The sequence below is a fragment of the Cetorhinus maximus genome, chromosome 1 (assembly GCF_964194155.1).
Source record: "Cetorhinus maximus chromosome 1, sCetMax3.hap1.1, whole genome shotgun sequence".
In the NCBI taxonomy this organism is placed as follows: Eukaryota; Metazoa; Chordata; class Chondrichthyes; order Lamniformes; family Cetorhinidae; genus Cetorhinus; species Cetorhinus maximus.
Window position 1 is genome coordinate 184,379,257 of NC_135879.1, and position 16,954 is coordinate 184,396,210.

The following is a 16,954-nucleotide window of genomic DNA, read 5'->3' on the forward strand; positions in this document are numbered from 1 at the left end:
ATTCCGGGGTTTGAGAAGGTTCAGCACAACCTCCCTGCTTTTTCGTTCGAAACCTCTATTTATGAAGCCTAAGATCCCCATGTACTTTGCTAATTATTCCCTCAAAATGTCCTACCACCTTCAAAGATCTATGTATATGAAACTCTATGTCCCTCTGTCCCTGCAAACTCTTTTATAACTGTGTCATAAAGCCTATATTATCTCTCCCTATCCCTTCTGCCAAAATGCATCACCTTCTTCGCATTTAAAATTTATGTTGTCTGCCCATTCTGCTAGCCTATGTCCTGTTGCAGTTGATTGGCTGATAGTAAGGATAATACCATGCTTCCAAGCTTGATATCAGCAAATTTTGAAATTTTAATCTATATGCCAAAATCCAAGTCATTTATATGGCCATTCACCACAACGTGCTGTTTTCTGTCATTGGGCAGAATCTTCTGGCTGGTGTGCGGGTGGCAGAGCCTGCACGCCAGCGCTTAAAATGTCATGCGAGCGTCCCGACATCAGCTCGCGGCATTGCGATATTTCAGTCAGTGGGCATGCTATGCAGTGGGACGCACGCCAGCCAGAAGATTAATTAATCAAAGGTCTTGTTAAGACCGTTAACTTGCCAATCGTCGACAATTTTGAGGGGCCTGTGCGAACTTCGGCTCGCGCACGGGCCCAACGGGCAGGCAGGTAGGTGATTTTTTTTTTTTTTTTACAAACCTTATCCAGTGGCTGGATGAGGTTTGATAGTGGTTTTAAAAAAGTTTTTCTTTATTTCATTAACATGCCCCATCTCGTGTGACATTTTCACGAGGGGGACATGTTAATGAATTTTTTATTGTTCTATTTTTTGTATTTGCCAGCCTTTCAGCGATCTCCCTGAGGCAGATCCTGAAGCCATTATACGTGGCCCCTGGAGCCACTGTTCAAAATGCCTGTGAGATGGGTAAGTAAAGTTGAAGATCCTGCAAGGAGCTGCTCCTCCAATCACAGGCTGTTTCTCTCCTGCGTTGGCTGCTGATCGGCTCATTAGTGACATTTATGAGATTGGTCCAGTTGAGCTCCTGGTCAATGGTGACTCCTAGTATATTGGTGAGAGATTGAGCGATGGCATTGCAATTGAATGTCAAGACAAGGTGGTTAGAATCTGTCTCGTTGAAGATTGTTGTTGCCTGGCACTTAGTGGCAATTAACATCTGTGCCAACACATTACTCCAAGCCTGGCTGTTATTCAGATCTTACCCATCAGATCATGCCCACATGCATTATGAGAAATTTCAATGGCATCAATTTTAATCATCAGCGACCACCTCTGACCTAATGACAAAGGGAACACATTTGTTGAAGCAGCTAAAGATGATTGAGCATAGCATAGCCACTGAGGAACTCCTGTAGAAATATTCTGAGGTTTAGATGATTGGCCTCCAACATTCACAACAGCCTTCTATATCTTACATGGCCACAAGATAAAATCTGGATGGTGAAAAGACCACTCAAATCAACTCATTTTGTGTTATTTATTGCTCTATATACAGCACTCTGTTGAAATTACTAAATTTATTCATAAAAACTGCTCTACAGCTCCATTTCTTTTTTGTTCTACTTTTACATAGAACTCAGGTTAGATGTGTGCATTTAGTGGAGAAATTTCCAAAAGAAGTTGTTAATTTGTGTAAAACAGTGTGAACCAAAATTGAAAAAATGGTATTTTAGGCAGTAACAGCGTTAGATACAGTTTATAACATAGTTCAAGCATTTTCATGATGACAGTTCAACTGCAAAAAAATAAACCTTTTTTTTGGTATTTTCACTGTAATTAAATGGCAAAAGTCACAAAGCCTCAAATTTGTTACAATATACAGCACTGTTCACTGGGAGTGCTCCTCCAGATCTCATCATAAGAAAATAACTTTGCTAAAGTTTTCCCTGGGATGCTGCTAAACACTTGGTTCAGTTCTCTCTTACTATTGGCCACTGAAAAGATTAGCACTATGAAGATAGATTCAAATATTTTGCTATGTAAACTTTAGTACAGAACATCTTGTTGTTGAATTATTTATGAAATAAACTGCACTTTAAATTTGTTCTTGTGCAGTAAACCTCAAATCTTGCAACAGATGAGATTCCTCTTCAGTGGTCATGGCACGTTCAGTCTCTACAGAAAGACAGAATTTATCTTCTCCAGTACTAAAAAGAGAAGAAAGTTGAATGCTTAGTCATCGAGAAATTCACAACCAGTTTGCTGCATTATAATTGCCTTTCTTATAGCCACGGTAAAACCTGAGAATGTTGTAAATTACCCTTTATAGCACACCTATGCTCACTGTGTATATTAACTGACACAGAAATGGCTTCTTACTTGAAATACGCTCAAGCTGATATGGGAAATAATGAGATTTTGGGTTAATTTCAATACAGAGATGCAATTATAACATAACCAAAAGAGCTGGCAATGAAACATTTCCTCAGTTGTCACAGTGCCAAATAGCTGTAAATGTATACAGTTCTATCCTAAATAAGCAAATTCACAAAAAACATAGAAGAATGGGGAAAGTCAGATGATTAGCAGGTTTTTAATGGGATAATGTTCCTAGATAGTTTATATGGGGTTGTAACTTCCGAGCTCTGGAGCATTGTATTGGGGTGGTATACCAAAGATGCACTGGGGAATCCCTTTCAGAGGTTGCCAGGTAAGGTTTGTATGGCAATTGCTCAGAAGTACAAACTTTCCCTGAACAATTACCCTGCATTGGGAGCCATCTGAAAAAGCGAGTTAAATCGCAAACTTCAGACAGTTCCGACTGGGTTATACCAATATTTACCCAGAAAAAGTTAGAAGGATTGAAGCCTTTTCAAACTTCTGGGTAACTATTGTTACCAGACCCAGACTGAACCCCCAACATGGGACCACCACCATACCCCCATTTCCCCAGGAGACACCCCGCAACCTCTGGCTGCCCTCCCCCACAGGACTCCCACCACCCCTGACCCCCCCAGGGCTCGCTTCCCAGCCCACAGATACCTCCCCCACGGTGACTCTTCCTCCACACGCACCCCCCAACTGCCTCCCCCCACCCCAGGCCCGACCCAAGGCCCTGCCCAGCCCACCATCCACCCTGAGGCCCGACACCTTCACCCCCATCCCCAACCTTCTCCCACTCCCCGAGGCCCGGCCCCTCCTTCCCCCATCCCCTCGAGGCCCGACTGCCTCCTTCCCCCACCCACCCACCCTCTCCTCCAAGGCTCGATCCCTTCCCCACTCACTCACCCCCCCTTCAAGTCCCAACCCCTTTCCCCCACATGCCCTAAGGCCCTAGCCCACTCTGCCCACACACCACCCCGAGGCCCAACCACCTTTCCCCCCTAGCCCCCCACAAGGCCTTACCGCCCTCCCCCACCGCCTCCAAAGGCCCAACCAGAGGCCTGACCCCCTCTGACTTTCCCACTCTTTGAAGCCCCCGACCTCCGATCCAAACCAAACCACCACCACTCCCCCCAACCAATCCATGAGACTTTTCCTCTCCCCTCCCCCAACCCAGCCTGACTTTAACACCCCCCACTCCACCCCCTCTCGAGGCCCGTCACCCTCCCTCCCCACTTCGAGGCTTGGCCCCTGCCCCCTCCGCGGCTCAACTCCCAAGTGGCCTGACCCCTTTTCCCTACCTCCCCACTTTCCCCACACCACCCCAATGCCCAACCACCTTTCTCCACTCCATGAGACTTGACACCCCTCCTGAGGGCCAACAGCCTCCAACCTTCCCACCCCCGACTCTCCCTTCTCCGAAACTCCCGACCTCTGATCCACGTTCCCCATCAGGAGCTCCTATCCAGCACCCCAAACTCTGATTCACCCCATGCCCCACTGCCGACCTCCGATGCACCCATCCCTCAAATCCTGTCTACTTACCTTATATACTTACCTTCTCCCTGGCCTGTCCGGACCTTTAAATTTCAAATTTAAACTTGCCTGTTTTACGGCAGATTGTGCTGTAAAAAAAAAAAGGGAGCGTCACTCTTTCCCTTTGACTCAGCTGCACTTTGACGCTGGGCTCCAGGGACGCGCTGCATTGCCTGGATCTCGCTCGGCCTGAGTCGGAAGGTCAGGCGAGGCAGGCTGGGAAAAAAACTCAGCTAAGAAATTGGGCACAGAGTGGCAATCCGACGCTCAGTGCCACTCCGAGGAAGTTCAGGCCCATGACGTTTTTGCTGATAAAGTTAATAGGGTTCAAACTTTAAAGCTAAAAAAAATGAAAATTTAATTTGGTACTGACCTGCGCAAATTTGTGTATTTGTTCCACCACTGCAGCAAACAAGGCACCTACGCTTTCATCTATCAAACTCTGCATGTAATGAACTGCCTCCTCATCAGAAAGATCGAGGCGGAATTTGTCTTGCACCTGTATGTTGGAAGAGCACATATAATTAAACACAGAAACAAATGTGCAACTTGTATCAACAGCTTTCAAGCTTGTTTTTTTCTAATTAATTGCAGATAAGAATAATTCAAGTGCAAAGAAGTTGAGTACTCTCTTCGTAAGGTACAGTATAAAAAAGAAAACAAATGCAAGGGCTCTAGTCACTACAGTATCTGGTTTGTGTTCTCCCTTTGATATCTTGAATCTCAGTCATAAGCCCAAGACCAAAATTCCCTCACCTACAGATATCTGCACCAATCCAAAGACGGTTAGATGCATTCAACTTTGTTGAGCTCAGAACTTTTCAAATTACAATTCAATGATCCCTGCTCCCCAAATGAAGTTGATAGTTAAGTAAGATGTTATGTTTAAAAAAAATGACATCCACACTAACTTACACTAACACAAAAGATGATTCACCATTTCCTAATGGGTCAAAATCCTGGAACTCCCTTCTTAACAGGGCTGTGGGTGTACTTACATTACATGGGCTGCAGCGGTTCAAGACGACTGCTCACCACCACCTTCTCAAGGGCAACTATGGATGGGCAATAAATGCTGGCTCAGCCAGTGAAGCCCACATCCAGCGAACGAATAAAAAAAAAGTGCGGACAGAGTTTGTAAACGTGCACACTTTTGAGGGAGAGTCAAACACAAATTTAATAAGAATGTGATATTCTAAGGTTATACCTGATTTTTTTGAAATATCCTCTTTTCAAGAAAAAGGTGCGTAAGTTTTGTGTAAGCAATATCTTATAACATGTGAGCACAGAATCTTCAATACTTAAATCTCTGCAAATTTTCTGGTTTAAAATTGCATTATTCAACATTACTGGAAGTTGCCAACAAATCTGCTGCTTGCTATAAAAATAAGAGAGGTAAGCAGCAGACAAAGATGACACACAATTAATTCTACTCAGTTCAAAGGTATATGGGATTGGAGTAGCGACAGAAGATCTCCGTAAAAATAGCAGAAAATTATTCTTGTTCAACCTGAAATTGCTCTTCTGACAAGTTCAAGGCAATATATGGAAGGTTAACAGTTATATGTTCCATAGAACAAGACCCAGTGTATTGGTTATTAAAAACAGACAGGTTGCATCATTATTTTATCAGCATGCCAGGAAAGAACATCCAAGAATGTGTGCTACTGTAACACCAGGAAATTGTTTGGAAAAATATAATCTTCTACAAAGATAAAAGGTAATTTTTAATTTGTTCCAACAACTAATACAAGTGGCATCCAAAAGAGCAAATCAATTACAAACAAATCCAAATTTATAGTGGCCTAAAATGTCTGCACAGGTAACTATTATGACAGTGATGGGATGTCTTCTACTATGGCCACCTCCCACTGTTGCAAGGAAGCTTTATTACTTCACAGTTGAATGAATTGAACAACAATGTTCCATCATGTATGGGAAAATGTTTTATTTATAAAAGTCTGCTTGGTAAGAATCCTCCTTTAATGATTTTCTTACAGGTTCACTTTTCAATCTTTTCTTGCATCAGGAACTAGCTGCTAAAGAAGTGGAGTGTACAAGTATCTGGGCCATTGAAGTGGGGAAAAATCAGTATCAGCTGGAACAGGGTGCTCCAAGGGATCCCTCAATTAGGATTTAAATTAGTTCTACATACTTCCCTTCCCCCACCACAACCAGATAGTATACTTTTTACTTCAAACATCCTAAAGAGCAAACATTTTTAAGTTCTATTCCATAATTAGGCCATTGCCCAATATCCCAAAATATAGGGAAAGTTCAGAAAATGTGCCTCCTTTGTCCCATCTCTAAACACTTTATACATATAAAAATTAGATGCTCCAAGCTTCCCTTTTCATCACTGTAATGTTGTGACAAAATAGTATGTATTGAAATTTTAATTCAGTTTCTACACTTAATTACTTTTCCTTATCCATTTTTCATTCAGCTCATCTAAATCAATGTTTAAATTTTAACATGTCAGATGTCTGTACAAGACTAATGAAAGTATCTTGGTACAGTGATTACCTCTTACATCTGTCCTACCACATAAACACAGCTTAATCAAAGTATTCTCACTATGAACAACACGAAAGTCACTTTCACTTGTACAAGGATTTTTAGCCCATAAAGGTTACATCTCTTACAAATTAAACAAAAAAATCCTCTCTCATTTCAAGTTGAAGATGGAATCTCTTATCAAATAATACTGGAACCCAGCATTCATTTATACACATCATCAGCCAAAAGTGCTGAGAGTGGACAATCCTATTTGACCTCCTCCTGAAGACCTTGACATGATAGGTGTGAACACCAAGACGACTTTGTTCATTTCACATATGATTAAGCAGCAGCTAGATGCACTAGACACTGCAAAAGCCCAGGGCTTTAACAAAATCTTGAATTTGGTACTAAAGGCCTGCATGCCAGATCTAGTTACTACCAACCCAAACTGCTCCAGCACAGCCAGGACAGTAACCAATGAAGTAAAATATTGCTCAGGTATGTTCTCACCATAACAAAAAAGAACTATATCTACCTCAGTTAATACCACGCTATCAATCATCAGTAAAAGGATTCATCGATACTACCATCAAGCTAATCCAACTAATTCAATTCAGGTTCCAACCTCATTGGCAGCCTTGATCTAGATACGGATGAGAGCAGACCCACTGACGAGATAAGAGTAGCCATCTTTGAAATGAAGGCAGTAAACAGCTTAAGACACAATCCAAGAAGCCCCAGTAAGTTTGAGGTCCAGTGGGTTGAGTCAGGGTTGGATGGTGGCAGGAAGTGCACAGCAAACTCCCACAAACATATGATAATGACTTAATCTAGTTTTGTGATATTGATTGAGGGATAAATATTGGCCAGGACACCGGGGATGGGGGCGGTACGACGGTTCAACTGAAAGGACGCTCCAACAGTTTTAGTCAATCCTAATACAGAAAATGGACAAGATTACCCAGGCCAAAATCACTGCAGCCCCAACATTTTACTGCGAAGAGCATCCTCAGCCCAGCCATATTTATTAATGACCATCCCCCTGTCATAAGGGCAGCAGTAGGATCTTTCACTGTCAATTCCACTCTCCCATTATGAAACATCAAGGCTTTGGACAATATCTAGGCTTGCTTCACAAGTAGCAGGTAACATTCTCATCATAAGTGCCAGGCAAGACCATCTTCAACAGATATCACTCAATATCCTACCCCTTATTTAATTTATTCATTCATGGGATGTTGGCGTCACTGGCTAGGCCAGCATTTATTGCTCATCCTGAGTTGCATTTAAGTGTCAACCACATTGCTGTGGGTCTGGAGTCACATGTAGGCCAGACCAGGTAAGGACAGCAGATTTCCTTCCCTAAAGGACATCAGTGAACCAGATAGGTTTTTACGACAATCGGCAATGGTTTCACGGTCATCATCAGACTTTTAACTCCATATTTTTGTTGGATCCAAATTTCACCATCTTCCATGGGATTCAAACCTGGGTCCCCAGAGGATTATCCTGGGTCTCTGGAATACTAGTCCAGTGACAATACCACTATATCACCACCTCCCACCACTCTTGATCTTTAATTACACCTCCATTATTGATTTCACCATCAATCTCTTAAGGAGATTATCAGAAGCTTCAATGGAACTATCACATCAAAACCGTGGCCACGAGAACAAAAAAGACCTATATTTATATAATGCTTTTCACAGCCACCAGATGTCTCAAAGCCGTTAACATCCAATAAAGTAATTTTTGAATTTATGTACACAGCAAATTCCCACAAACACGATATGATAGTGTCTACTTAATCTGGTTTTGTGATGTTGATTGAGGGATAAATATTGGCCAGGACACCAGGGATAACTTCCCTGCTCTTCTTCAAAATAGTGTAGTAAAATCTGTTACAACTACCCAAACAGGCAGATGCAGCCTTGGTTGAATGTTTCCAGAGCAAGAGAAATTCTGGCTTCTCTTGTAAAAGAGAAAGTTAAACCGACATGTTTGACTGGATTCCTGCCACTGGACTCAATATCCAACTCTTCCACCATTGATGCTCTGCGGATGCATTACGTCAACTCGCCAAAATTATTTCATAAGGCAAGGGGTTGCTGTCAAATCTTACTAACCTGAAGGACAAGGGCAGCAATGTACTGAGGGCATCACCTCCAAGTCACACATCACTTTGGCTTAACTACCTGTATAGACATTCTTAATCATCACCAGATTAAAAATCATGAAGTTCTCTCTGGAACACCACAAAGGCAGTAGTGATTCAAGGTGGTCCACTACCATCTTCGCAGGGTAACTTAGGAAGGGCAATAATTGCAGTTTTTCCATCGTGCTCGTATCCTGGGAACAATTATTTTTTAAAAAACTGTTGACTTGCCTTCAAACTTTCAATTTCTCCTTGGTTAGAAGTAACTGAACACTTTCTCTTCTGCAAGGGTTCATTAAGTACAAGTGGCAGTTACTGGCTGTTTAAACACACCTTAATACCACCAGGGTTATTACACCTCTCTATATGGCAGCAGCAGTTTCACTTTATCAATAGAAACTCTCCCTTACAATGTCATAGCCACAAAATAAATTTGTTTTTGAGAGAGAGTGAAAAACATATAATACATCAGAACATTACATGGGTCTAATGTATTAAAAGGACTTTAGGAGCTCACCTTCATGTCTGACAAAATATACAGACATGAAAAATCCAACTCGAAAGGGTTACATTTTCATAAGGTTTAAAATCAATCTCACTTAAAAGGTCATAAATACTAATAAACACCAATATTGATTTGGATCCAAAAGAATTAGATTTTAGTTACTGTATTAGAATAATTGTATTATCTAAATTTAAGATTGTCAAGTTTAAAAGAAAACATTATACACTGGTAAGCAAATTAAATGGCTTGTTCCAAGATTACCTTTTTCACTGTCTTGTCAGGTTCCAAAGCAATGTCTGGAATATTGGCATCTACCATTAGCGAGAACAGATTCAGAATTAGATTAGAATATCTGGAAAAGGAGTAAATATTTGGTGATATGGATATTGAATAGTCTGCTTTGCATTCAGAACATTTACAAATATTTATTTCACCCTGAAAATGACTTCTGCTATCTCTACAGGAGAAGAGTTAATTTAAGTATTTGTGACTTTGCACAGTATTTAATAGCAAAATTGATGTTGTATAAGATTTTAGATCTATGATTAGCGTATAGAACAATATCAAAGTTGAGGTCAAACTACAAGATCAAAGTTTGAATCATTAAAAAACATTAAATTCAACAGTTATGTATCAATTATAAATAATAGACAGCTTTCTATCATACAGGGATTTTTACTGTGCTGTATAGGTTTTTCTAAAAATAGCCACTGTCATGCCTCATGATTTTGTTGTTCAAAGATATTTGAACAAGTTGTTTAATGATTGCAAGATCCTACTCTGGTGACCAGAATTGCAGTGTTTCAGATACAACCAATAAACACCTATATAGTAACAATATCGCTTCTATTGACTAAACTATTTTCTATTAACTGCATGTGATGCCAATTAGTCCAATTATGTAAAAGATCCATTTTGTTCTAAACCTACTTGAATTGTTTGCTATCTGCCCTGTCTCCTATTTTTGGATAAACCACAGGTTTAGGAATTATGCTTTTTTACACGCACTCCAAGTCAATAATAGCAGTAAGGGTCTAAAAATAAAACTTTATTATCTTGCTTGCAATCTCTTTCTTCTCTAAAAAGATCAAACTTATGGCTACCTACCACTTCTTTATACAGTCAATTCTCCAACTAACACTAAATTTATAACTCGACTTCTTACCATATTCATGCTTTGCTGATGTGAAACCTTATCAATAGCTATCTCTATGCATCCACAGCACATTCCCTCTTCACCATGTCAAATAACAACTCAAGCTTTAGGTTAAAAAGACCTTAGTTCCATGTATATTGAATGACTACTCTTTAACAAATTATGTCTTTCATCCACTGCAACTAGGTAACAAATGAGACGATCATTTAGATCACTGCACTTTTCCAGCTCAAGAGTCCATTCTGTTGCCCTTCCATAATAAAATCACTGACTATAAGGAGTGCATTATCTGTCATTGTCTTGATTTAACCAGCCTTCAATTATTTTCGTTGTAAAATAAATTGTTAAACATAGTTAATTCTTTACACTTATTTCATAAGCTTATTTCACATTAGTGTACAAATACTTTGCCTCCTCATTTTTATTTCTCCATTATTGTTGCCATTTGTTTCTTTCTCTTCTCCCTCAACACATATTTGCGAACCTTTTTTATTTGTGGTCAACAATGCACTATTAGGCAGTTTGTAGGCTGTTTAACTCTAACTTACTCTCAGAGATTGATGTAGTTGTTGATTTATTCTTTTCTTCCAACTTTAATAAAATGGCCTTTCCTGTTTCAGTGAAGGTTATATACTCAAATCATCCTCGTCTGCTTTTTCTCTTTACCAATTCTGACTGACCTGTTCTGTTTCCAGCATTTTGTTCATATTCAGATTTCTAGAATTGACATCATTTTGCTTTTTAATCTATTTTAGTGTTGTTTCGATTTAACTCAATGTATTTTAAAGGAAAATCTTTTCAAAGCAATGCTGGAAAAGATGAGCCAAACAGTAGGATTCACTTGTACACCAGGATCAGTTTTAATTCAGTGCTCTATTTACTCCCAATAGGGCATGCAAATAATCAAATGCCTGACTCGTAAAGCTACTCTATTCAAGAAGATGCTGCACAGGAATTGGAGCACTCACTAGTATTTATTTTTGGAACATGTCACCAACATGCTCTTTTCGGACAATACTTGCTCAATCTGCTGCTAAGCTCTAATAGATTTTGAAGTATTTATCAAAACAGTATTAAAATTTGGATAGTTGTGCAAATATATCAATGCATTTTTACAGGAATTACAAGGAATTAAAAGGAGGAAGAGGACAGGGAGAACAAAATACCACATATGAATGTATCACTTAAAAGTAGAATTTACTCTGAACTGTCTAGAAACATGCAGGTATAGACAAGAGACATAGAAACTGAATATTGACAATTTTTAAACAGTAAATTTTGATGAGGTTACAAACTTGCATTACGAAAGTATGAGCCTGATTCAGTGGTAGCCTCAAAAGCTCATGGGTTCCTGCCTCACCCCAGACACTTGAGCACATGATCTAAGGTGACACTTTAACACAGTACTGGGAAACTTGGATTGGTGGAGATTATGCATTTCAGAGACGACATTAAACCCAGGTTTCATATTGCCTCTAAAGTTGGATATAGATAATCTGCCAAAGGAGCTTATCCCCTTAGTTAACTCACTACTGTCTGTGGGACCTTGCTGTGGGCAAACTGGCTGCCACCTTTACCTAGATAATAAGTGACTACACTTCAAAAATACTTAATTAATTGTGAAGCACATTTGGAATGGCATGAGATAAAAGGTGTTCTATAAATGAAACCCTTTGCTTTTCAATTTGATTTAAATAACTTCTAATTGAGGCCAGACTGTGCTATGTTTGCAAATCAGGGAATTCTACAACTTGGAACAGATACTTTTCAAAGGCTTTTGCTGAAAAAAAGGCCCTCTTTAGATTGATGCAGTGAAATGGAAATCGAGACATGCATTACCTTCTCAGGTGCAGAAAAGCTGTGTAACACTGTTTACGAAATTCTTGGTACTGTTCACTTTGCATTCCACCCATCCCTTCCACCATCTCTTTACTTAGCTTCATCGGGGGTGGCAGGGGCTTAGGGTCACGACCCAAAATATATCCAAAGTCTATGTGAAACAATTTCCCTGTAACAGCACAAATAAAGCAATCACAGATTAATCTTAGCATTCTACATTTTAAAAAAAGCACCACTTGAAAATTCAGCAGATTATTATCGGCTGAAGAAAATTGGCACATGTAATGGCTCATTTCCAAACCTTCAGCACAGTCAATCGTCAATATAACGCTAAACAAGCTTGTTTTACATTTATACATCACACTGCATAAAATGTTTTTCTGGACTTTAAATGTTGTAACATTTTGGGACTGAAAATTCTCTCAGTCCATTTTGGGGCCTTTTCCTCCTAGAAAATGAGAACCAATTCAATTAATGAACAAAAATCTTACGTTGTGCGTGCAAGATGGTTGTGAATACATTTCTAAAAAAACTCCCTCTTCCTCCTGACTCAAATTTATTAGCAGGCTGAGATAGTCTACACTTGCAATCAATTCTGTTCCTTATTCAATTCAGCAAACCCTCCAGCAAAATGGGAAAATTCTCTTTTCTAGACAGGTTTCATCTCCCTCTTGTTTATAAGAAATCAATTTCTCCCCAATCTACACAAGAACTGCCGCTACAATGCAGAAAGATTAATCTTAACCTACAGCATGCAAAGTATGAAACACTGGAATGTTAATCTGTTTGTACTTCATAGATCAGGTATAGATTTGACCACCCACCCATTAACGTTTCCTTTGTACAGTCAAGTATTTTCTCAATTACACAGTCCCTGCTTTTGCCAATCTTGAATGATAGGCTCATTCTGAGCACTCATGCAAGAATTCCTCTAGAAATGAGTGCTGCCCAACAGTACTGTACATTTCCCTTGGGTACCAATTTAACACTAGCTACACAAAAAAAGGTTGCAAAAAATTCAATGTTAACTGTCAGCATTCCAGTCAACTGTGCTCCTGGTGACCCACTGACTTATTTTATTCAATATATTATTTTTGCAGCTGGAAGGAAAGTAGAGCAAGTGAGAAAAAATACATGGGCAAGGATTTTTGAAAAAAATTGAATGGTTTTGAAAATATAATTTGAACTATTTGTAATCTGTGGATGGTTCCATATTTCACTCTAAACATCAGCAGGTTAGTGCCAGCACAATAATGAAAGCACTATTATATATATTTTAACATTGACATATACCAAAGTACTTCTGAGGACTAATCAAAAAAGCAAAATATTCAATGCAAAAAAGACAATTGGGGGTAATTCTAACCAATGAGGGGGGAAAAGTGAGCTATATAAGAACGCAACTCAATCCTTTAATTTGTCCAACTCCTTCCATTATCTGGCGTAAGGTGGTTTTCAAAACTTGTTTGAAGGGGGAAAACATGGCCCCATGTGATTTCTAGTCAGAGCTGTCAGTTTACTATCAGAGTTCTTAGAAGATCTTCCATACAAAGCGATCTACTATAAATGCTGACAAACATATCGCACGAAGCTGATGGATTGCAGTGGCTGAGATCAATCATTTAAACTTGAGAATAGCAATATACAGAGCAACTGAGGATCTATAATGCAATAGAATAAACTAAAATATATTCACAATAATTTGATATTTTCTAGCATTAGCCCTTTTAGGAAATGGAAAAAAATGGAATTACAGGTTACATGTTAGAAGAAAACCATAAGAGCTTTAAAAGGACCACAGAATTACTGAAATTCACCACTTAAAAAAAAACAATTTTGTTGAGATACCTGGTTTTGCTAATTCAAGGAAAACAAATTTCACTATATATTTAGGAAATTGAAGTTAACATTGTTATATCTTAGTGAAATGGAGAAGAGCCCTGAAGATTATAAAATGGCTATCAATGCAACATAACATTTGCACATCTCAAGATCATGAAACAATATTAAGTACTACTCGGTCCACTTACAGACATGTGGACTCATTACGATAATACATTGAAAGAACCTGGTACAAAAATTCAAAGATTTAGGATGATGTTAGGTCTACGAACATGCCATTCAGAGCCATATAAAAATGACACACAGCAAATATGCTGCATTGTACCTTTGACTGTTGTCCTAAAAGCAGTGTTCCAAATAGATATGCAGTGCCATCTACTGAATTTTTACTCAAACTGAATCTATTTATAAAATCAACAAATCTTCAACAAAATCACATTCAGTACCTCTCTATGCGAGTTTTAGAAATATGAAAAAGAAATGGATTCTGAAGCAATTCCAAAAATGTTAAAGGCTCTGGATTAGAGTAACAAAATTGGTGCATTTGTTGGAAACTTACCTGTCTTTGTCAGCAGAAGATTATCCAAATGTCTGTCTCCAACTCCAAGTATGTACGTAATTACACAATACCCAGCTGTTAACAAAATGAAATTGCCCAAATATTAGAAGTATAATTTTAAAATTTAGAACAGCTGAAATTAATGGAAACTCCCATCTCTCCAAGTTTATATTTATTTTCAGCTCAAATGCTAATTCCAGTAAAAACTCCACTAATTTAACAGTAACAAAGTACACTCAAATATAAGGAAACTATTACTGGGACACAAACCCTAACCTAATAAAAGATAATTTTGAGGCAATAAATATTAAGCACTTTGCATCAGCTTACCCAATGATGTCCTTGAAATTACGCTATTGGAATACTAGCATACAAATGCTTAATGTTTCCTCTGTGAATGTATTTTATTCTACTCATTCTAATTATTATCCTCCTGCCTGTTCTAACTTTAATCTTTCTTTAACTTGTTGCTTCTGCCTCCATGCTCCTACTGTCCAATTTTCTTTAAAAAAAAACTGTCATTTGGGAAATGAAAAGGTAAGCTTCCGACACAACTGAAGGTGAACAGGTTAAAAGGTGACCCAGTTAAATCAGGTATTTGGTTTTCAGCATCAAACGCAGGAAGGTGGTCCCAACATAAATACATGTCGGTAGACCATACAGCAAGGCAGTGTCTGGATGGGCCCACAAGACTCAAAAGGTTAGGTGAAAACTAGAATCATTTAAAAAATATATTTGTTCATGGGATGCAGGCGTCGCTGGCTACGCCAACATTTATTGACCATCCCGATTGCCTTTGAGGGGATGGTGGAGAGTTGCCTTCTTGAACCGCTGCAGTCCATGTGGTGTAGGTGCACCACATTATAAATTATATTTAATAAATTCACACTCCTGGATGTGGAGCTTCACTTGCCTATGAAGCATTTGGCTGAATGATGTCTTTTTAAAAGTAAGGTAAGGACAATAGTGTGAATCCACACCTGAATTTTTGATGTATGCTCCTGGCAGATGAAGCTGGATGAACTCAAAAATTGTGAAAATACCCTTGTGGATCCATTGCATTTTTCAAAGGACATCTACAATTCGTAAATCAGCATCTGTGGAGAGAGAGATAGAGTTAATGTTTCGAGTCCCTGAAGAAAAGTCATACGGATTCGAAACATTAACTCTATTTCTCTCTCCACGAGTGCTGTCAGACTCACTGAGCTTTTTCAGCATTTTCTGTTTTTTCATTTCAGACTTCCAGCATTCACAGTTTTTACTTTTATTTTAGGTAATATAGATTCTGTCCAAAACAGCTTTAAGCTATGTATCTGGCAACATACCAGTTAATCTTTTGGGTGTAGCATTTATTGTACATTTTGCAATTACCCATTTTTTTTTAAAGCTCTTATATGAAGACACTATGATCATTGTGAACAAGCTAATGCATTGGGTATTTCTCCCTCTCACTTTAGAGGTTTGCTCAACATATAGTGTTGCTGATTCACTTTACAGAAAAGCTGTTTTTAAAAACCTTCTGCAAACATTCAAAATAAAATCAGAATTTTCAGAATAGTCCCCTTTTTGCCACACACTTGGTCTCATTCACTTGCCCTATTCCTTGCACCCACCTCAATTTATTTTTCAGATATTCATCCACATTCCTTTTAAAAGTTATCACAGGTTTTATTTTTATCACTATTTCTGGTAGACTATTTCAAACCTAGCCACTCTGCATAAAGAAAATCTCAAAACTTTCTCCTTTCTTTTAATGATCTTAAATTGAAGCCCTCTAATAATTGACTTATCAAATCTATTGATAATTTTGAATATTTCTATCAGACCTCCTCATATCTTATTCTTTCTCGTTTCCTTAGGACAAAAGTTCCTCTGCTTCTATCAAGTAAATCTCTTCCACACTTTCCCCATTGACTTACACCTTCCCTAAAGTTGAATACTGGTCCAATTTTAGATGTCCTAACCGTAGGCTAACCAACTTGTCAGTGTACTTTTAAAGGCTTGGGAACGAAAAGGCCCAAGTCTTTCTGTTTCTCTCAACCCAAGCTTGAGGAACAGCATCTTATTTTTCGACTCGGCATGCAACAGCCTTCTTGACTCAACATCATCAAGTTCAACGAGTTAGATCATAACCTCTGCCTTCACCTTGTGTGTGTTTTTTTCTTTTCTTTTTGTTTATCTGGGTTGTTCTTGTCTTATTTCTTTCTTTATCCCTTCATGTTGCATTCAGATGGTTGCTATGTAGCCATTCACGCCTCATTTAGACACAACTTTTGTTTCTTTACTATACCCATTACCACTCTTTGTTTGTTGAATCATTATATCTTTTGTTACTTAATCTCCCCTGCCCTCAAACCTAGCCACTCTGCATAAAGAAAATCTCATAACCTTCTCCTTTCTTTTAATGCTCTTAAACTGAAGCCCTCTTATAATTGACTTATCAAATCTATTGATAATTTTGAATATTTTTATCAGACCTCCTCATATCTTATTCTTTCTCGTTTCCTTAG

General features: G+C 38.7%; 1 protein-coding gene across 3 annotated transcripts in view; it reads right to left on the reverse strand.

Annotated features, from left to right (window-relative positions):
- Positions 1 to 1,491: 1,491 nt before the first annotated feature.
- pik3c3 (phosphatidylinositol 3-kinase, catalytic subunit type 3) overlaps positions 1,492 to 16,954 on the reverse strand; it is a 126,538-nt gene continuing 111,075 nt past the window's right edge. For all 3 annotated transcript variants that reach the window (XM_078550696.1, XM_078550687.1, XM_078550706.1), the window contains 5 exons: positions 14,445 to 14,519; positions 12,044 to 12,212; positions 9,310 to 9,400; positions 4,260 to 4,385; positions 1,492 to 2,175 (listed from right to left, as the gene is read on the reverse strand). In XM_078550696.1, the coding sequence (XP_078406822.1) occupies positions 2,161 to 2,175; positions 4,260 to 4,385; positions 9,310 to 9,400; positions 12,044 to 12,212; positions 14,445 to 14,519 (476 nt within the window). In that variant the 3' untranslated portion in view covers positions 1,492 to 2,160. The remainder of the gene's footprint in view (positions 2,176 to 4,259; positions 4,386 to 9,309; positions 9,401 to 12,043; positions 12,213 to 14,444; positions 14,520 to 16,954) is intronic.